The sequence below is a fragment of the Micromys minutus genome, assembly GCF_963924665.1.
Source record: "Micromys minutus genome assembly, chromosome: 3".
In the NCBI taxonomy this organism is placed as follows: Eukaryota; Metazoa; Chordata; class Mammalia; order Rodentia; family Muridae; genus Micromys; species Micromys minutus.
The window spans coordinates 384,311-407,056 of NC_137972.1; the positions used below are offsets into that span (position 1 = coordinate 384,311).

At 40.4% G+C, this 22,746-nt stretch overlaps 1 protein-coding gene across 1 annotated transcript in view; it reads left to right on the forward strand.

Moving 5' to 3' along the window:
* The first annotated feature begins 16,167 nt into the window (after positions 1-16,167).
* Positions 16,168-22,746, forward strand: part of AMN1 (antagonist of mitotic exit network 1 homolog) — a 28,334-nt gene continuing 21,755 nt past the window's right edge. The window contains exons 1-2 of the mRNA XM_080913802.1: positions 16,168-16,269; positions 20,948-21,080. Coding sequence (XP_080769928.1) covers positions 16,232-16,269; positions 20,948-21,080 — 171 coding nt within the window. The 5' untranslated portion in view covers positions 16,168-16,231. The remainder of the gene's footprint in view (positions 16,270-20,947; positions 21,081-22,746) is intronic.

Sequence of the window (22,746 nt, forward strand, 5' to 3'; positions counted from 1 at the left end):
GGGACCTGTATAGGGAACCCACCAGCTGCCCATAGACATCTTTGTAATGAGACCCTTAAGAACCCACAGACATCTACTAATAGATTCTTGGTACCCATGCTTGATAAATGGTGGGCATATGGTTTGGAATTAACTCCTTGTATATTCACTTCTGGCTTTGATGATACCAAAGACTATTGTATACTCATCCAGCTGGTCCCTCAGGTTTATTATCACCCTGCTGTAACTCTTCAAAATGAATTTGATAAGCACCTGAGATGTTCCCATAGGGAACCCATTTCGTTGATGTTAGCAGTCATATTGGGACCTGGAGTAGCTGCAGGTGTGGGAACAGGCACAGCAGCACTAATACAGACTCCTCGATATTTTCACTCATTGAGATGCGCAATAGATAAAGATTTGTGAGCCCTAGAACAATCCATATCTAAGCTTGAAGAATCACTGACCTCCCTCTCAAAGGTGGTCTTGCAAAACAGAAAGGGACAAGACTTGTTGTTCCTTAGAGATGGAGGGCTATGTGCTGCCTTAAGAGAAGAATGTTGCTTTTAAATAGATCATTCAGGAGTCTATAAGTAAGCTGAGAGAAAGACTAGACAAAAGAAAAAGAAACAGAGAAGAACAACAAGGATGGTTTGAGAGATGGTTTAACAGATTCCCATGGCTGACCACTTTAATCTCCTCATTAGTGGAGCCTCTATTAATTTTGCTTTAGCTTCTTACATTTGAACCATGCATCTTTAATGTTAGTAGCTTTTGTTAGAGAAAGAGTAATGCTGTGCAGATTTTGATGTTGCACCAGCAATATTGCGCTTTACAAAGTCAAGAAAATCAATATTATGAAGATACTGAGATCTAGTTCTATGATTAGAACTAGGCACTAGAAAAAGTGGGGAATGAAAGACCAGAATAAAGCCTGACCCCCTAACAGGTAAAGTAGAAGACCCCTAGTAGGTAGAATAGAGCTAAAAATGCAGGCTAGCCAGTTCTGCAATACTATCCTTCTATTCTAGGAACTGGCTGAACTTAAAGAATTTATGGCCTTAAGGTCAGGGTGACTCTTTCAGAAACTGACTGACCATAAAAACATAAAGGTTAAATAACACATCATAAACAATCTTGAGAAACCAGGTGTTTCCCTTGCAATTCTTCATTGGTATTTTTGGTATTCTCCAATAATGTACTCCCCCCCCATTCCTGTGTGGGATATGAGTCTACAGTGCACTGGTCCATTAAAAAACCTCATGTAATTGCAACAAGGATGGTCTCTCATGAGTTCTTGGGGGTCGTGTTATCCCGAGACTAGACTGAGGGTCTCTCCTCTGTGGGGGTCTTTCAAGCCAATGAATTTAAATTATAACTTTGCTGATGTGACCTGCACCCCTAAAAAGTATAAAAACTGCTTGTAACAGCCTTTTGAGGTTGCCTCTCCTCTGAACGTAGGCCACCCCAGTGCACTGGACGAATAAACCTCTTGCTTTTGCATTGATCCCTGATCTCTCATCTCATTCATGGGAGTCTCAAAGAGATAAGACTCAGTTTGGGTCTTACACTACCACCCCATGGTATTGCTGAAATCTGCCCTCAAAAGTGTATAAAACTTGTGTACTTTGAAACCTTGGGGTCATGTCTGTTCTGCTTGCAGAGTGACCCCAGTATACTGGACTTACCAATTACTTATCAATTAAACCTCTTGCCTATTGCATCAGTCTATTTGTGTCTCTGTGGGAGTGGACACCCTGATCATTGGGTCATGTGGGTCCAACACTACATAAAAAACAAAAGCGGGGCTGGAGAGATGACTCCGGTTAAGGGCACTGATGGCTCTTCAAGAGGTCCTGAGTTCAATTCCCCAGCCGACACATGGTGGCTCACAACCATCTGTAATGGGAACTGATGCCCTTTTCTGGTGTGTACAGTGTGCTTACTTAAAACAAATAAACAAATCTTAAAAAACAAAAACAACAGCAACAAAAAAGAAAACCAACCAAATAGAAAAAGAACTCTCAGAGAGGAACATAGGCCTGTTGCACATAATAGGAAAAGGATAGCTAATTAGCTGTGTAAAAGAAAAACCCCTGGTACCAGAATTTCCTCTAACCTCTTGAAATTTCTACCTCACATAAGATAATCCTTGAGTAATTAATGCCAATGTCATCAGACACTACCTTAGAAAATTCTCTATCTTTATAAGCCTTTGTTTGTCTGCTTTTTGAGACAGGTTCTCTTGCAGTAGTTTCAGCTGGCCTGGAAGTCACTTTGTAGACTAGAATGGCCTTGAAATTAAAGGTATGTGTCACCACACCCAGTTGTCCCAAAACTCTTTATAATGTTTGTGCCTCAGTCTCCTGAGAGCAGGAATTATAGGAGTGACCCACCATGTCTATTTTAATTTATGTTGTTTTCATTGCATGATATGGTACCCCTTAAGACAGTACTCCGCCTGTGGGTTTCTACCCCTTTGGGGCTCAAAGGACCCTTTCACTGGGGTCTCCTAAGAACATTGGGAAACAGATATTTGCATTACAGTTAGAATCATAACAATATCAAAATTATAGTTATGAAGTAGCAACAAAAATAACCTTATGGTTAGGGGTCGCTACAACATGAGAAACTCTATTAAAAGGTGGCAGTTTTAGAGAGGTTGAGAATCAATGCCTTGAAGATAAAGAGGTTAACAGAATAACAGAAACCAGACCATGGATAATTGTCTATATTATGTAGCTTGATGTTTCTCCAACCTTTGGCATAGAATCTTAGACATTTGTGATGGCTTGTATTCAATTCAGGGTACAGCACAATGATATGATGGCAAGAGCAAAAGCCGTAGTAGTATTGTTTCTATTATAGTTTATTGTCATAGTTGTTCTATTTTATTAATTATTTTGTCATCTTATTATACCTAATTTATGAGCAAAACTTTATCTTAGTATATATACATAGGGACACAAAGCAGATAGAGTACATATTCCTTTCACAGTTTCTAGTACTTATTGAAAAACTTGGGATGTAGCATAATTTAATTACAAAAATTCTGCATGTGTTTAAACTGAGATTCTCATGCTTTTGCAGGAAGAGCTTTTACTCTCTGAGCATCTTCCTGGTCTAGGAGGTTACTCCATGTCAAATTGTGGTTCCTCCTTGATTAATGTTGTTTTCTATTGTTATTAACCATTCATATAAATTCAGGGTGTATTCTGTAATTTGAGTATGACTTAGTTGTATTTCCCTGAGAGTTTATGTGCTAAAAGCTTTGTTCTCAATCAATGTAGTATTATGGAAGTATCAAAACCTTTGATATGTGAAGCCTAATTTGGAGTATTGGGATACTAGAAGTGCTTTTCTTCTAGTACTTGGGAAATGGAAGCAAGAAGAGCATGTATAAGTTCAAGGTTATACTTACCTACATAGTGAGTTTCTGGACAACTTGGGTTACATGAAACCCTGTCTCAACAAGGTAGTAAGTGGAATGGAGAGATGGCTCAGTGATTAAGAGCCCTGATCCAATTCCCAGCATCTGCATAATGGTTCACAACTATCTGTAGTTTCAATCCTAGGAAATCCAGTACCCTCTTCTGTCTTCTGTGGGCACTAAATACAACTAGTGCAGAGACATACATTCAAGAAAAACACCCAGAAACATAAACTTTAATTAATTAAAAGACAAGGCAAAAAGTAAGCAAACAGTGATCCTAGCTAGGGGTTGAGATCCTAACACTTTTAATCCCAACACTTGGGGGACCAAGGCCGGAGGATTATGTGTTCCAGATCATCCTGAACTAAATAAGGAAAACCTTGTCTCAGAGAGAAAACTTCAATGAAAACAAATATCCTAGATCTTCAATCTGGCTTCTTCCTACCATGTGACCCATCCTTATTCTGCCTATCTACCATGATGCTATACCATGTTCTAGCCCAGTTGAGAGAGGCTCACCAAAGGACAGCTTGGTAAGACTGCCCAGTTGTGAATATCAGGCTTTAAAATTGAACTAGCAGGTGAAGGCTCTTGCTGTCATCCTAAATTCAGTCCCTGGGTCCCACATGGTAGAAGGGAAAACCAATTTTTACTGTCTTCTGTACTTCATATGTACCCCAGAGTTTTTATGTATACATACATATCCCATTCATAAAGTATACAAATAAATGTAAAACAAACAAGCATAATAAAACAAAATAAATCTAAACATTTTTTATTCCCCAGTTTTTAATATTTTGTTAAAGGAAAAAATGTAACTAAGAAAAATATTGAATCATTTTCTCCTTGGATTTTTTTTTTTTTTTTGACAGTTATTCTTTCAAAGTAACTCCTCATTTTAGTGTGGATTCATTTAGCTATTTTTCTGAGTTGTAATGTTAGTATTTGTTTGTTTGTTGTTGTTGTTGTTGTTGTTTTGAGATAGTGTCTCATGTATTCCAAACTTCAAACTCATTATATAGCTGAGGATGAAATTGAATTCAAGGTGATCTTATTGTTGGTGCCAAGATTACAGGCCTGTGTTTCCATGAACTATTTGGTTTTATGACATTTTAAATTTCCTTGTGTTCTTTATTGGATCATCCATTAGATACTGTGGGGTACCCAGGAGAGAAGAGTAGTGAGCCATGGATCTAAGACAATAGACTATTTGGGAGCTCAGTGTAGTGCTGAGCCATTCTCAGGGTTTTGTTGTTGTTGTTGTTGTTGTTGTTGTTTTGGTTTGGTTTGGTTTGGTTTGGTTTTGGGTTTTTTTGTTTGTTTGTTTGTTTGTCTTGTTTTGTTTTGTTTTTCAAGCACAAAGAAGATCCTGTGCTGACATACTTCAGTTAACAAGAACAGTTAGTTAACAGACTCAGAACTATAGAAATCACAAAGCAAGTTTAGAATATTCAAAGACTTTACTAGAACTATGGACTTTGTTTTTATTTTGGGAGCTGGTGCTGTCTATGTGCTGAATTTTATGTTCTGAATGGTATTTCCATTACTGAATCGGTTCTGCTTAGGTCTGGAGGTCTGTTACATATGATGTCCTTAATTGGAAACACACACACAGACACACACACACACACACACACACACACACACACACACACACACACACACACACACTGCTAGGATATATACCAAGACCAGCTATCCATAATCTTCGTAACCAAAATGTAAGGCTTGTGATTTCCTTGAAACACTCATCCAAATCATGACACTTAAGCTGCTTCTCCTTGGCACTACTTGGTGGCAGACACCATGCAAGCTGCAGTGGGCAAGTGAGCTCCCTGGAGACTGCCCACCATCCTGCTCAGCTGTGATGGGTAAGCTCTGGTGCAGCACAACCCCAGAGACTTCATCTCTTGGCATGGTGTGAATGGACACTGGAAGACCCTCACTGCCTATATAGCCTGGTGTGATTATTCCCTGGGTGACAGGCCATTTTTTTAAGCAAGCTTTTGGAAGATCAATATGAAGACAAAAATTCTTGAGATAATGCTGCCTAGATGAATTGATGATTTTATTGAATTTCTAATTTAATTTTAAAAAGGTTAGTTTGAGTTAAGTAATTTGGAGAAGGTAGGATAGTTTATAAAAAATATAAAGTTAGGAAATTAGGACAGTTGATAGAAAGTTTTAGGTTTGAATTAAGAGCAAAGTGTGCCCTTTCCTGATAGAATGGAAAAAGCTGCTTGAGTTAGAGAAAGGAGTAGAGAGCATTCAAGCATTACAAGCATTGTAGAGGTGAGAAGAATAGGCTTGGGACAAGCTAATGATCAAAGTAAGGCATGCTAAGTTGGGCCTGAGTTTTTGGATCTTGTGATCTATGGATGAAGTAACAGACTTTTTTGTGTACCAGGAAATAATAAGGATATAATAAAGAGCAAATAATTCTATTATAAATATAAGAACAGAAAATAAATGATTAGTCAGTTTAAGTGAGCAAAACTTCAAAAATAATATGTAAGAAAGATGATTTGCTCCTTAGTTAGTATAGGTTGTTGTCAACCAAACATAGGGAAAAGCTTGTTCCTATAGACGTGGCTTGTTTAAACTTCATTAATCAATGACTAAAAATTACTGCTTTGAGGTTACTATGAGCTTTTGAAAAGGAAGATGAGAATTGTTTAGTTAGATATAAGTTTCCTATAAGAGATACAAATCAATATCCTGTTATAATTTTCTTTTATGTAATGATTTTGATCTGTTTTGAAAAATGTTTTTTATGGTGCTTATCTCTGGAAAATGTGTAACTTGTGGCTACGAGGTAATTTTCTTTCTAATAGAAAAAAAAGAACTTGGTCTCTAGATATATAAAAGGAGATTAAAAGAAGAAATAAATTGCTGGAGCTTGTCCATGCTTCAACCATTCTGTGTGTGTGTTTGTGTGTGTGCGTGTGCGTGTGCGTGTGCGTGTGCGTGAATGTTTGATTCCCCATCTCCTTTCCTTAATCTCTATAGTCCTTATAGGTATCTGGATCCACCTGAGTTAGCTGCTCTCAATACTGACTCCTCATAGGCTGCCTGCCTCAGTTTACTCTGTGGTGCCAAAACTGGTCTTTACCCACATGCTAATATAAAGTCACCAGCTACATCATAAACAGTACACATGCCCTTAAAACAATGTTAATAGTTAACAGCCAGTCATAAAAAAAGGCCAGGTTCTCATTCTTTAATATAATCTTTGCTGAAATGCTACGAAAGACGTTCTCAAACTCAAGATCCACTTGTCCTGAGTGTTATAGATTTTTCCTGTGTAACCTTCAGGTTATGGGAAAGTGTCACCATACCCAGCTCCAGTTTTACTTGCTTTTTATTTTGTGGTACTAGAAATTGAACCCAAGGACTTGTAAATGATAGACAAGTTCTCTACCACTGAGTTACTCCTGCCCTGATTTCATTTTTTAAACATTTATTTATTTTCACGCGTAAGGTGAGTGTTTTGCCTGCATGTATACCTATAAACAGCATGAATACCTGGTACTAAGGAAAATAAAAAGAGCTTCAGATCCTCTAGGACTGGAGAACCAACAGCTGTGAGTGACCATATGTATATACACCACTAGCATATCTGATGAATGTCGAGGCTGAAAGAGGGCGTTGGATTCCCTAGAACTGGAGATATGGTTCATTGTGAGCTACCATGTAAGTTTTGAAAATTGACCCCTGGTCCTTTGTAAGTGCAACAAATATGTTTTAAAGAACACCACCATTTCTCCAGTCCCAAGACGTGGAGATCTTGAGGCACAGTGGTTATGAATCCCAGGACACTAAGGCAAGAAGATCTCTGAGTTTAAGGTCATTTGGGACAAAGCCAGTCCCAGATCTAGGCGTGGTGATACAAACCTTTAATCTGGGCCACACCTTCTGCTGGAGACCTACATTGGAAGAAGGAAGACTCTTCTTTTACTGCTTGCCTTCTGGGACTGAGCAACTGATAGATCCTCAGATTTCTATTCACAGCTGCTGCTGGCCATTGTTGGGGAGTTGAACTACAGACTGTAAGTCATCAACAAATTTCCTTATATAGAGACTACCCATAAGTTCTGTGACTCAAGAAAACCCTGACTAATACACTTGGTCTTTTGTCTTCATTGGCACTTTTCATTATGGGATACAGAATCATCCAAAAATAATGAGTAGACTAGGGAAGTCTTTCCCCCCCTATTTTTGAATTAATTTTTTTCTAATTTTTATTTTTGTATATCTTGTTTTGCCTGAATGTAAGTCTGTGCCCAAGAAGGTCAGAAGAGAGTATCAAATCCCCTGGAACTGGAATTATAGATTGTTGTGAGGCACTATGTGGTAACTAGAAACCAAATCTGGAATCTCTGAATATACAGCTAGTGCTCTTAACCACTCAGCCATTACCTCAGCCTCTTCTTCAGATTCCTGAGATTAGGGTCTCACACTATAGCCCAAGCTGTTCCAGAACTTTCTTTGTAGCCTCAACTCATGGCAATACTTCTGCCTTAGCCACCTAAGCACTGATATTACAGGCCAAGACATTATGTGTGGATGTTTCTCCTTCTGTTTGTGTGGGTGCACACACATAAAAAAATGGATATGATCATTCTGTATAATTATAATTTTTATATTCTACATGTCCACATGCATAATGTTTTATACTATGAATTAACAGAATACTTTAAGAAAAGTAAGTTTGCTTATCTTATATAACCTACCTAAAACAATAAAGTATAATAAGGTTTTTTTCTTTGCTTCTTTCTTTCTTTTTTTTTTTTTTTTTTTTTTTTTTGTTTTTTAGACTTAAATGTTTTGAGATGACCTAGCAGCTGACTCAGACAAATATAGACACCCACAGCCAAACAGAGCTTGGCGATTCTTATGGAAGAATGGGAGGAAGGATAACAGGCCCCGAAGGGAAAGGAACTCCACAGGGAGACTAACAGAGTCTACAAACCTGGACTCTTGGGGCATTCAGAGTTTAAAACACCAATCAAAATACATACATGGGTTGGACCTAGGTCTCTCTGCTCATATGTAGCACATGTGTAGCTTGGTCTTCATGTGGGTCCTGAACAAGTAGAATAAACCCTAAATCCCAAAAGCTGTTGCATGTACATAGAATATGTTCTAGCTGGGCTGCCTTGTCTGGCCTCAGTGGGAGAAACAGTGCCTAGCCTCACAGAGACTTGATGTGTCACTGTTAAGTGATATCCAATGCCTGCCCCCCACAGCTCAGAGGACAAGGGGAGAGGGGATGAGTGAGGGATTGTGGGAAGGGGTGACCAGGAAAGGGGCAGTAAGGAGAATGCAAAGTGAATGGAAGTATTTTTAAAAAACTTAATTAAGAAATAGTTTTGGGATGAGTGTGGTGATGTACACCTTTAATCCCAACACCCAGGAGGCAGGCAGATTGATCTCTGAGTTTGAGGCTAGCCTGGTCTATAGAGCAAGATCCAGAACAACTAGGGCTACACAGAGAAATCCTGTCTAGAATAAACAAAAAAAGAAACAAAGAAAGAGAGAGAGAGAGAGAGAGAGAGAGAGAGAGAGAAAGAAAGAAAGAAAGAAAGAAAGAAAGAAAGAAAGAAAGAAAGAAAGAAAAAGAAAAAAATTAGCTAAGTATGGTGGTTCACATCTTTAATCTTTAATCACTTGGGAGGCAGAAGCAGGCAGATCTCCGAGAGTTCAAGGCTAACCTGCTCTGGTTCACAAGCTATATGCACACACTGAGACTCTGTTTAAATTAAACAGAATTTAAACATTTTCATCAGCATATATACTTATTATATCCAATATCAGATTTCACTGATGTTTTTATGCATAGATATAATACATTTTTATAATTTTCACTACCCCTACTTGAACCAATCCCGCCCGTGCAAGGTGGAACAGTCCTCTGTGGAGGAAGTGAGGATGGGTATAGAAAAGAATCAGAGACAAAGATTAGAAATAAAATGTTGCAGTATTTACTAGATAGCACTGAACATATTTCTCATAGCCTTATATACTTTACAGTATTGTGGGAAACAGTCCCAAGCCAGCAGAGACAGTGGTTGGGCAGGATCTTTGTCCCACATTTGCCTTCACACCATCTGAGTACTAAGATTAAAGTCATGTGTAAAGCTCCAGAAGGTTAGGAGCTCCAGCCAGGAGACCCCAATTGAGACAACAATACTCAGATTAATGCAAAAACAAAATCAAGAGGTTTATTTTTCTGACTTGTTCGGATCGATCTTCAGCAATTTCTCAAGCAAGAGACCGAAGGCAACCCTGATTCAACCTTACACATTTTATACATTTTTTTTTAAAGAGGGCATATTACAGTAACACCAACTAGGCACTCAGTGATGGGTTAGGCTGCCTTTTTTTTTTTTTTTTTTTTTTTTTTGGTGGATTGGCTGGGCCAATACCAGGTCATCCTGGAGGAGTATCTTTGTTCCTCAGAGGGACCAGGTGGTCTCAGCCAGTACATTTTATGGTTTTTCTGAGAAGTGTTTGGACAGAGTCATTTCTGGGAGGTCGTCCTGAGGCCAGAAACATAAAACTCCCCCTTGGAGCCTAACACCCTTTCTTGGAACCATCTCAGAGTTGGGACAAAGTTGTTTAATCTCATCATTCATTGCACCCCACACTGCTATAAAGTTTTCTTCATATTGTTCCACTAGTATAAAATGGAGGAAGAAGGGTCAAATGTAGAGAAAAAAGACTGTAGCAATATGGGCCAAGCAAAGAAAAGAAAAGAAATCAACATCTGTTTAAAGGACCATAGTCCTTACCACAGGCCACTCACTATACTCTAGAAGATTCCTTATAACTTTACATCCCAAAAAAATCATGAATAACATGGACTTCCTAAACCCTTCTACTAATGGGAAATCCTCTAGAGACAAACCACAAGAAACAGCACATCCTGTTTTTTATGCTGAAAGACAGGCAACTTGTTTATATCCAATCTAAATTGTTAATTGCCATCTAAACTATAAATGGGTTGTCCAATTTGATGAACCACTTCTGAGAGATTTTCTCGAAGTGTTAGTGAAAGCATTGCCTTGAAGCTAGGTGGTAGCAACACATACTTTTAATCCCAGTACTGGGGAGGCAGAGGCAAGTGGACCTCTGTGAGTTTGAGGGAGGACAACCTGGTATATAAAGTGAGTTCTAGGATAGACAGACAAGATTACACAGAGAAACCCTGTCTCCATTTTTTTAATCAGAAAAAATAATCAAACAAAATGTTTCCTTGTGTTCACATTCATCTGTGAATTTTATTTTGACAAAAGTCGAATCTTGAATAGCTGGTACAGATTGATCACTGGAGTATTAAGCTGGTTTCACAGATGGGTGACATGTGTAGCTTTAGGTCTTGCTGTCCTTTGTTTTAATGTTCTGTAACCACTATGAAATTCAATTCTCAGCTTGTTTGTTTGTTTGGGGTTTTTTTAAATATAGTCCTCAATGTTCTGAAACTTTCGATATTTCAGAACAATCTCCAGAAAACCACAGATCTGGAGATTCTACCAGATCTTTCCATTTGGGAAAGTGTTCAACTATTATCCCTAAAATAGCATTATACCCTAGACTCATTTAAGAGTTCATGAAATCATGTAAAGATTTGCTATGCTTGGCAGTAAAATGTTTCAAAAATAATTGTTCCACTACTTTTATGAAGAGACATGGGAAACCTGCCCCATCTCTGCCCATCAAATACTGCACTCTCCGGTCTCTGAGCAGAGCCAGGGCAGTTAGCACTCTCTTCCAACTTTTTTCCAGCATAGATGCCTCCAGTCTTTGGAGAGGGCAGACAAAAGGGAGCCCAGCCTGGTTGCAATCCCTCTTTCTTGACCGCACCCCCACCCTACCCATGACCTCCCCAGCAGATGCCAGCCTTAGAAACAGAGGAAAGACAGCTTACTCCAGTGTCAGCATCACCAAGACTTGTCCCCTCAACCCCTGATAATGAATAAATCTCAGAGGGAAATTCTCTACCTTGACACTCCCTGCCCCCATGTAGAAACAATGGCCCCGTGGCCCACCCAGCCTCAGCCTAAGGGACTTCCTTGAGTAAACACTTCTTAGGAGAATCATAGAATGTGCTGATTGATAGCCATCTGACACACTGGAAAGTCCCAGTTAGGGTCCTGAAGCATATGTTCACTAACCAATAGGTATAAAAGGTCAATATGCTTAGCCAATGAATTTAAATTGTAACTTTGCTGATGTAACCTGCACCCCTAAAAAGTATAAAAACTGCTTGTAACAGCCTTTTGAGGTTGCCTCTCCTCTGGCTGTAGGCCACCCCAGTGCACTGGACTAATAAACCTCTTGCTTTTGCATCGATCCCTGACCTTTTGTCTCATTCATGGGACCCTCAAATAAGTAAGACTCAATTTGGGTCTGACAATAACAACCTGCCCTTAAAGGAAGCAGGAGCCAATAAGTGATAAAAGTCCACTCTTGGACTATGGAAAAGAGCCAATTAAGTGTTCCCAGACAGCTGTGACCAGTTTGTAAAATACACTGGCTTCTGATAAATAATTAGTGCTCCTCAGGTCAAGAAGATCTCTTTACAGTTCGGTCCTGCTATCTGAACAAACATCAGGTTTGAAGGACAACACTCCCTCACACCCTCCCCAGTCGCATAATGTCAAAGCTCTAGAATGACAATTTATGCGTAGTCCTATATAAATATCTCAAGCCCCCGGACACAAGCATTGAATCCCTAACCTTTGGAGTAGGAAAAGCTTTTGATTAAGTCAAACTCTTTGTTTTTGGCTTTTGCGTTGGACTTGGAATTTCTGGAAGTCTCCTGGGGTTCCCTTGAACTGGGAATAACAATTACCTACTACTACACTTGGAAATATAGCTATGTTCTTGAGCAACTGTTCTCTTCTCAGTATGACACTGAATAGAAGAAGCACTTTCCCAAATAAAAAGGTCTGCCAGAGTCCGGGCTCTTTCCACTCTGTTTCGGTACACAAACAGAATCAGCAAAACCAAATTCCAGTTTCAACAAATTTATGGAAGCTTCTTTCCCAGAAATCGCCATCAAACTTGCTCTACAAGTAAATAGTTTTAAATTGAGTTTCTTCCCCATGTGCCATGGTTCCCTTAAGTATGATACCCCAGATTCAAATAGTATGCAAAAGCAAAGAGCATTTATTTTGCAGAATGCAAGCATGAAGAAGTCTAACATTTACTAGGATGAAGGACATAAAACTTGAGCTTCACAGGCTCAATTTAAAGCTGATTTGGGGAATTTCAGGGAGGAGTAGGTGACCTTTATCCTGATTGGTTTGCTCTTTTTCTTGGGGCATGGGTGTTTCTGGGATTGGCTAGGGCTCCAGGGACTTTTCTGGAGACTAGTAAGTGTTGCTGACTCATCCTGACTGGTTTTGCCTCCAGCCAGATGATGAAGCAACTGATAATTGGCTGCATTCAGGGCTGTGGCTTTTCCAGTAACTGACTTGCCTAGACTTTGTCCGGACTTTCCAGGTTCTGAGAAACAGAACTAGGTCTAGTCTCTCTAACTGCCAGTTTGGAGCCTGTCATGGAGTCAGTCTGACTTAGACTTCTCACTAGTAAAGAACCTATTTTTGTGGCTGAAGGTATACCATGTGTACTTTTTAGTTGGTAGCTTAGTCTCTGGGAGCTCCCAGAGGTCCAGGTCGGTTGACACTAGTGTTCCATTGAACTTGCTCCTCTGGGGACTAATTCTAATTGTGCTTTTAACTTGTCCAATGGAAGTATGAAACACTGAACCCTCAGCACCCAACCCAGTCCTGTGCCCTCACTATTTAATTAAGTTGTGTTGGTGTTGTTGGGATTCTGTAAACCCCACCCCTCAGTTACCTAGCAACAGCCAGGTATACCCCACCCCTCAATTACCCAGCAGTGGCCAGGTATGCTCCGCCCCAGTGACCTGACACTATAAAAGGAGCTGCTTGACCCCTCCTCTCTCTCTCTTGGCCTCTCCTGCCCTTGTGCTCTTGCAGCCTTGCTCTCCCATTTCCCTTCCCCCCTCTGTCCCACGTGCTCATGGCCGGCCTCTACTCCTCTACTTCTCTCTCTCTGCCTCTACCACCCTCTTAACTCTCCCATGACCTGAATAAACTCTATTCCGTACTATACTGTTGTGTGGCTGGTCCCTCAGGGAAGGGATTCCCAACATGGACCCCTCAGAGGCATCTCCCTTGCCCTCAGGCCTCGCCGCACCTCCATGGGCCATATGCCCCCCACTCTCTTCATCCTTCCCCTAACATTGGTGCCGTGACTCGGATCGTTATCCTTTCACAACATTGGTGCCCTGTGACTTTTCCTTTCATTGGTGCCCCGTCATCTTTTCCTTACAGGTGTGTGATCGTGCCCTAAATTCAAACCTCACTATCACAACAATAAAGTGTATCGAATAGCATTCTGAAGAGGTGGCTGTAATTAACATTTAAGGCATTACAAAGGAAGCTAAGACTTAGAACCAATAAATTACTCTGTAAAAAAGGAATGAAAAAAATAGCATTTAAAAGCCACCAGTTTTCTACAGCAGAGCCATAAAGAGAGAATTCTACCTGGGGGAGTCAGGCCCCTTCATGATTCTTTTTGAAGACCTGGTCTCCTCCACAATGACATTCTTACTAGCTTTATGGGTTGGTATGGAGTGCTCTTGATGAGGACCTCTTTGGTTACAGGGACTCCATCTTGCATATAGTCTCCATTTTGTACTAAACTAAATTCTAAGAAATAACTTAATTTCCAGAAACTGCTTCTGGCAACAGCTGCCCCATATGAACTTAGACCACTGAGTTAGATTTATCAATCTATCTTTGTTGGGTAGAATGCATACAGGACTGAAACCCAGAAGCTGTTCAAGAAGTTCTGATTGGCTGGTCATGATCCAGGCCAAGGTATCAGGAAAGCCATCAGAGGTACTTGATGGATACCTACTTCTTAAGGTGCCAGGTGTGAAACCAGTTGGAAACATACAATGTATGCATGTCCTCAATTGGTTGCCTCTTTTCTTGCTCCTAGCCCACCTAATTTGTTTGTGGGGGGGGGGGGGTTGTCTTGTCTTGTTTTTTTTTGTTGTTGTTGTTTGTTTGTTTTTTGTTTTTTGTTTTTTTCTGCTTTCAAAGATTGCTCTGTCCTGCCCTGCCCTCCCAAACTGATAACTGTTTGGATTCTGAACCCTGGTATATTAGCTTTATGAATAAAGAAACTTTTGTTGGCTGGAACTTGGTTTTCATAGTGGATTATTCCCAGATTCTCAGACCTTAACATTCTGATCTGAAAAACAGGCCAAAGAATTTCAATTTAGCAGGATTGTAGTGAATATGTTTTGTTGGGATCCAGGAATAGCCACACACTGACCACTGGAAAACTAATCTCAAATATGATGAAATCTTATTGAATGCTTAATTCAGGTTGATCAGTCAGGGTCATAGAAAGGACTCAGGAGCCAGACTGTGATGCTTTAGGGAAGGCTTTTTTATAGGAAAACCTGAAAGACCCCCACAGAGAGGAGACCCTCACGACCCCCCAAGAATTCAAGAGAGACCGTCCTTGCTGCAATCACACAAGGTTTATTGAAATTCAGCGCTGGGGTCGAAACTTGTATCCCACGCAGGGGTCGAGGAGTTCAACCCCGAGTGGCTGGGAGAACAGCTTTTTAAGGAAAAAAAAAAAACACAACCTGGGGGCCAAGGGGACTACATCATTGGAGAATACCAAAAATACCAGTGAAGTAAGGGCAATGCCTAGTTTCTCAAGATTGTTTATAAGGTGAAAATTACCAGTGAAGAATCGTGAGGGGAACATCCGGTTTCTCAAGATTGTTTATGATGTATTATTTAACTTTTATGTTTTTATGGTCTGTCAGTTTCTGAAACAGTCACCCTGACTTTAAGGGCCATAAATTCTTTTATGGTCAGCCAGTTCCTGGAATAGAAGGATAGTATTGCAGAACTGGCTAGCCTAAATTTTTGGCTCTACTTTACCTGCTTAGGGGTCTTCTACTTTACCTGTTAGGGGCTTTATCCTGGTCTTTCCAACCAAGTACAGAAGACAAGGGAGAAGCAATAATCCTTTTTGGCTAACTAGACAAAGTATTGTCAGCTGACCTTTAAGCTTATTGGTACAAGTAAGGTGGTTGTTAGGGGTTTATTAAGAGCATGAATTACAACTATAAAGTTATGGGGAATGTTATGTCACCTATGAATAATTAATTCTAGAAAGTGCAATATGAGAACCTGAACTTAATTTCACCTTATGAGCAAAATGGAGATTAAATACAAATGGCTACAATCATGTTAATAGGAGGAGGCCTTAGCATGTATCATTCCTGAAATCACGCGAGATTGCACAGTTCAGCTCTCGCTTCAGTCATACTCAATGGAGTTGACTACTGTAAACCGTGTGTTTGAAGTTGGTAGTGTCTGTATCTGACCAGAGACTTGATTTGCACCATGGGATTCCGCATTGTTCCAGCAAAGCAATGACCCGCCTGCAGCCTTTGCCTGGACAGCGGCTTCAAGGCAATGCTGGGGCAGGAGCAGTAACTGGCAATGGCCGGCGGGAAGAACTACAAGTCCCAGGGAGCTTTGCCTCCCGCATTAGGTGCCTCTATACGTTGGGTGCACAGCCCTCAGAAGCTCCGCCCTGAGAGAGCGCTAGGCTTCCCCTTCCGCTCCTAATGTGGTCCCGCCTCAGGCCCAACTCCCTATGTCGTTATTTGGATTTACCAGTCCTGCGCGACCGGAAGTTGGTTGTGTAGGGCCGCAACTGCGGTCCAGGCTTAAGAGAGCTTCCGCGATGCCTTCGTCGCGAGTAGTCAGTCAACTTCTGGAACTGTGAGTCCTCCCCGGCACGCCCTCCTTCGTGTCCGCCCCAGCTTCCTTCCCTCACCTACTAGGTCCGGCTGAATCCTAGTCCTTGGCCCAGCTTTGCGCCTGGTCACTGAAGACCATGGTGCACCGTGGGGCTGGCAGCTCCACCCGATGGATGGGCTCAAGTGGGCGCTGAGTATCAAGGCAGAACAAAAGAAACCAGGAGCGGGGCTGGAGAAACAAACCTCCGCTAATACCGGCACGACTCGCTAGCTTTGGGACCATGAACAGTAACAATCTCACCTGAAGCAGGAGAGCTTTCTAAAATTCGGGTAACAGCAGGGCATGGCAGTTCACGCCTGTAGTCCCAGCCATCTGGAAACTGGAACAGGATGATTGCCACAATTCGAGGCAAACGGGGTAATATTGTAAGACACACACACAAGCAAATAAATAAAATCTTAAAAATTCGTGTATTGGTACCTATCTCAGGGAGTATTTGTAAGGATCAGCTTAACATATGTAAAACCCTTTAGACAGACCCTGAGCATGATAGCAAACACCATGAGAGGAGAAAGATATCAAAAGTTCAAGGCCCACTTCAGCTATATGATAAGTTAGAGTCAGGTTTCAGTGTTGTTTGTTATTTCTATTTTTAAAAAGAAAGAAAAACTCTAAGAAAAAGGCAGTAATGGTTTAAGATTGGAAGATACAAAGACCGACAGCTTTGGTTCCGTTGATGAATCTAACAGTGCCTTAGCAAATGTTATTTCTTGCCTAAGTTCCAGTTTTTTTTTTCTTCTGTATTTTCCCTTGAGACAATCTCATGTAGTTCATGCTGGCCTAGAACACACTGTGTATCCAGTGATAACCTCTGATCCTTCTGATTCCATTGCCTGAATGTTGAGATTACAGGCATACACTTCTGTTCCCAGTTTACCTAAGCTTCCTGAGTGCTAAGCAGAAAGGCAACTACATCACGTCCCCAACCCTCAGATTCACAAAGTCCGGCCGACCTTGAACTCACACTCACAGTCTCTCTCTCTCTCTCTCTCTCTCTCTCTCTCTCTCTCTCTCTCTCTCACTTTCTCTAAGATTTATTTACTATGTATACAGTGTTCTGCTTGCAGGTCAGAAGAGGGCAACCACATCTCATTAAGGATGGTTGTGAGCCACCATGTGGTTGCTGGGAATTGAACAGTGGTCTTAACCTCTGAGCCATCTTTCCAGCCCAACCTCGAACTCTTAAGCCTTCTGCCCCAGCCTTCCAAATGCTGAGATTACAGACTTGAGTTATCAGCACCAGTTTGTGTTTTGACTTTGGCTTTTTGAGGACAGGGTCTCATGTAGCATAGCAGGCCACAGATTCACTGTGTGGCAGAGGATGACCCTGAACTTTACGATCCTTCTTGCCTGTACCCACCAAGTACTGGGACTGAAAGTATGCCACACTTGTCTGTGTGGGTAGAACTTAAAACTTTCTAGAAAGCAATCTGACAATATTGTTACCATACCGCAGAATAATATGGATGCTTTTCTAAAGTGAGGTAACTAAATGAGATGTCCATTATGAAACTTACAGCCATTACAAAGAATGAGAATACTGAAATGCTTTGAAAAATTTTAAGAGATTGTTGAATGAAAAAGACAGTAGGTACTGAGAAGTAACTATACTGGGATGCTGTTTAAGGAGAACTGAGACCACCCTTCCCCAACCCCCTATTATGTTTGTGTGGAGTTGTGTATGCAAGCAGAGGGGAAGAAAGAATATGTCCTAGTAAGACATAAGACACTAACAGAGTTTGCATAAGGGAAGAAAGAGAAAGATTGAAATAAGGGAAAAAGAAAAAAGATTGTACTAAAAATGATCACAAATTTACGATTATTGTCATCCGTGAATGAAAAGTGTGTGTGTGTGTGTGTATTTGTATTTGTAAACAAAATTTGTGGTTTCTTGACACAAAAATGAGTTTCTCAGATGGCCAGAATTTGAGGCCACAGACATGGTTACATTGCTTTAAAAGAGGTTAAAGAACTACCTATTCTGGCATATTGGCTGGTTTTGTGTCATCTTGACACAGCTCGAATTATCACAGAGAAAGGAACCTCGGATGAGGAAATGCCTCCATGAGATCCAGCTGTAAGGCATTTTCTCAATTAGTGATTAAGGGAGAGGGCCCAGAGCTGGAGAGATGGCTCAGAGGTTAAGAGCACTGACTGCTATTCCATAGTTCTGAGTTCAATTCCCAGCAATCACATGGTGGCTCACAAACATCTGTAATGACATCTGATGCCCTGTTCTGGTGTGTCTGAAGACAGCTAAAGTGTACTTACATATAACAAATAAATATTTTTTTTTTAAAAAGAGAGAGGTGTCATCCCTGTGCTAGTGGTCCTGGGTTCTATAAGAAAGCAAGCTGAGTAAGCCAGAGGAAGCAGTCTAGTAAAGTGGCACCCTTCTATGGCCTCTGCATCAGCTGTTGCCTCCAGGTTCCTGTGAGTTCCAGTCCTGACTTTCTTTGGTCATGGTGTTTCATTGCAGCAATAGAAACCCTGACTAAGGCTTGTTGACTTTTGTCTATTCTTGTGGTGCTAAAGATCAAGCCCAGAGCCTTACAGTTGCTAGTACCACTAAACTACATTCACAGCCACTACTTTGTTAAATGGCATCTTTGTGTCTAGGAACCAAACAAACACAGATTAGCAAGAAAAACAAAACAAAGAGTGTTCGGTTTTTGTTTTGTTTTGTTTCAGAGAAATGGCCAAAGTGGAAGGCTTTAACAATAATGAGTGAAGGAATGGCAGGACAGAGAGGTGAGGGCTGGACAGTGGGAGCTATAAGAAGGGGTATGAAATTTGTATGGCCCAAGTCAACAACACTGCCCAAGCCCTAGGATTAAGGTTATTTCTGAACATTACTCAGGGTTAGAATAATAAGGCATGCTGTTCAGGGGGATTTCCATAGTTTGCTAGTGTAGGAAAGAATAGGTCAGAGAGCCCTTACTGCAAGCTGCATTTATCAAGTCTATTTTTCCTCAAATAATCAGTGTGCCAGGATGAAATGCTGATTAGATTGTCCTCAGTAGCTTTAGTGTCTTAGTGGTTGTCTCTGGTAATTGCATATGTAGGTGACTGATTATATGCTCCATAAATCTTTGTGGTTATAGTTTTGTTTTGTTTTTTTGTAGTCATTGCCCACATAACTTAAAATATATATATTTTATGTGTATAGGTGGAGTATACCATATGCATGCATGTATGTGCACATATATACCTGGGGTCCATGGTGGTCATAGAAGGGTATAAGATCCCTTGGAAGTAGAATTATAGATGGTTGTAAGCTGCCATGTGGATGCTGGGAATCAAACTCAAATTCTCTGGAAAAGCGCCAGTGCTCTTAACCAGTGAGCTATCTTCCCAGTCCTGATTTAGTTTTTGTTTTTGAGACAGTCTCATGTAGCTCATGTTAGTTTCCAACTCACTGAGAATAGCTGTGAACTCATCATCTCCTACCACTGCCCAGGTGCTTGGATTATAGGCATATACTACTGATAACCTTCTTAAAATATATTTTAATAAAGTCAAGTATGTTAGGATAACAAGACTGTTATCCTAGATAAACAGCAGGAGGACTAGGAATTCCAGGTCATTCTGGGCTACAGTATAGTGAGTTGGAGGTGAGCCCAGGCTACCTGAGACTCTGTTTCAAAGAAAAATTTTTAAATGTGTATTGGTAATGGGTTTACTGAGGGAAGTGATAAGGAAAATCATATCATATATAGCTTTACAGAGTCAGTGATTGTGAGTCTCATCAAGCTAACTATAAATGTTAATAAAAATAATGTTTTATGAAAAGACATTATTGATAAGTGTTAGCTACTAGTGAGATATAAAAAATAAAGTTTTTAGGGGCTCTGAGACTTTTCCAAAACACCCATTTTTGAGAAAGTAGGCAAAGACAGAATTTACTGGAATGTGAGACCCTAAAAACACAGAAATGGCTGAAGTCAGACTCAGAGATTTTCCAGTTATCCCAAGGCTATGAGATCCCACCTGTACCTAACAAATAAAAACAATGGCCCAGAGTAATTCTTAGAAAAATCACAGAATATACTGACTGATAGCTACCTGGCCTTCTAGAAAGCTCTAGATAGGGCCCTGATGCATGTCATAATTAGCTCATGCTCTAATCACCCAATTCTGAGAAACAAAACAAGGACAGAACCCCTCAGAGTTTTGAAATATATAAACAAGGTTCTGAAAATGTAAAAACAAAGTTTTAGTGGACAGGTCAAGCTATACTGACCAAGGTGAGTTAAGACAAAACAAAAATGACTGCTTTAGGAACAGTTCCCCTACCCTCCCTGTACTGAATTCCAAGGAGAATGCAAATTGTCAATAACCTTACTGCCAAAGTTTCTCCCCTTTCTCTCCTCTTTCTGAAAATTATACTGCTGAACAATGGTAAAATAGTAGTTCACCCCCCTCACAAAAAAGTATAAAAGATGTATACAGGGTATGTATGTCAGGGTTGACTCTCCCTGCGAGGATGTGCAACCCCATATGTAGAGAAGTAAACCTTGTTACTGCAATGATCTATCATCTGTGTTCTGTAGGTCAAGCTCCTAAGCTAAGACTCCTCGAGGTCTTACTACACTAGTGCAGACACAGAGTAATTTACTTTATTGTCTTTGTATTCCAGATGTCTTCGGTGCCTAATAATCAATATTTCCAGATACATATCAGATATTAAATATTTGCCTCCCAACATTAAAGATAGACTGATTAAAATAATGAGCATGCGGGGCCGGATAACAGATTTCAATATAAATGAGGTAAGAATGTATAACTATAAAAGTTTATTTTACTGTTTAGATTTAGTTTCAGATTTTTTTAACAGAAAAAGATATATACTGCAAATTATTAATCATTTTAAAACAAGTCTTTGGCTTGAAAAGCCAGTGCTCACCCTTGGATGTGTACTGTCCTCAACTACCCTTCCTTGCTTTTCTTCTCCTTCCCTCCCTTCCCTCTCTGCACTTAAATATATATTAAAACCTCTTTATTGTTGTTGCTGCTTTTGAGACATGGTCTCACTGCCCTGGATGGCCGTGGACTCACAGAAATCTGCTTAGAAATTGGTCTGTTATTTATTGGCCTCAAGGAAACACTGAACAGTAGCTCCCCAAAACAATGAATATGTACTAACTGCCCCCAACAATTAGACAGCTGGACATGGAAGATTTTGTGTGTAATTCCAATACTCTGGAGTCAGAAGGAAGAGATTTGCCATGGGTTTTCAGCCAGCCTGGGCTACATAGTGAGTTCTAGGCTACTGTAGGTTATAAGGTTAGACTTGGTCTCAAAAAAAAAGGTTGGGGTGGAAAAGTGTCTCAGCAATTAAAAGTTTGAGGCCAGTCTGGTCTACATAGAGCCAGGCCAGCCAGGACTAGTACCCTATAACTAAAGAGCTTGCCTGTAATATCTAATAGACAGATGTTGGAGACACAAAGATTTATTCAGTGGCTAAAGAGTGAGGAAGTGGAATTTTGCTCACAAATCAGCTTCTCCCCTGCAGGAGTCTAAGTGTTACAGTTAAAGGACAGGAATAGGAGAGGGCAGAGTGGCTAATAAATATAATTTAGGGGAATAAGCAAAGATTTTTCCAAGAATTCAGGTACCACCTCCTTTTATCCCTTTTATATTCTGGAATTTCTGGTCATGGTGTGGTAGGCATCTTTAGTCCTAAGTGGATGTAAGGAAGGACTAGAGAACTCTCGGTCAAGTTTAACCCTCCAATATTATTTTGGACAAAACATTTCTCAGATGCTCAGCATGTCAGCATATATAACCATGTAAGATTTATCCCAAAAATGAAGGCAACAAAGGAGACGGACATACTATGGAGACAAATTTCAAGTATTGCATTCCATTCCACTTATCCATCAGACATTTGTAAGATAGCAGTACCAGCCAAGTCCCTGCAGTGTCATCTAGGTGACACAATCCACAGGCAGGAGTATTATCTTTCTCATATTGCTGTTATGTGACCTCCAAAATTGGTGATGTTTCATTCAAGACTAAGAGCTGGTAATGCTAGAAAAATTGTTTAGGTTTTTCAGTAACAGCAAAGAAGATACATATCCTAAAGGGATTGATTTCTCCTGTATAGACTGCCTAAGATGAGGTCATTTGATTGAGTGTTTCAGAGGATCAGGGTTTTTTTCCTTTGGGAATAAATACCTGCTGAACAGAAGTACATATAGATCCAGTTGAGTGAATCAGAAGGTGCCAATACTGTGGCTGTCTAGACAGGGGGTCATTTCTCTGCTCCAGCTATTTTAGCACTGAAGACTTTAGGCACTGAATGTTGCATTTCCAGCTGGAAGCTAATGTGTTTGTTGTGTGTGGGTTTTTGTTTGTTTGTTTGTTTTTCCTTGTTTGTTGTGAGTGGTTTTTTGTTGGGTTTTCCTGCTTTATCTTCTCCATGGGGAATAATCC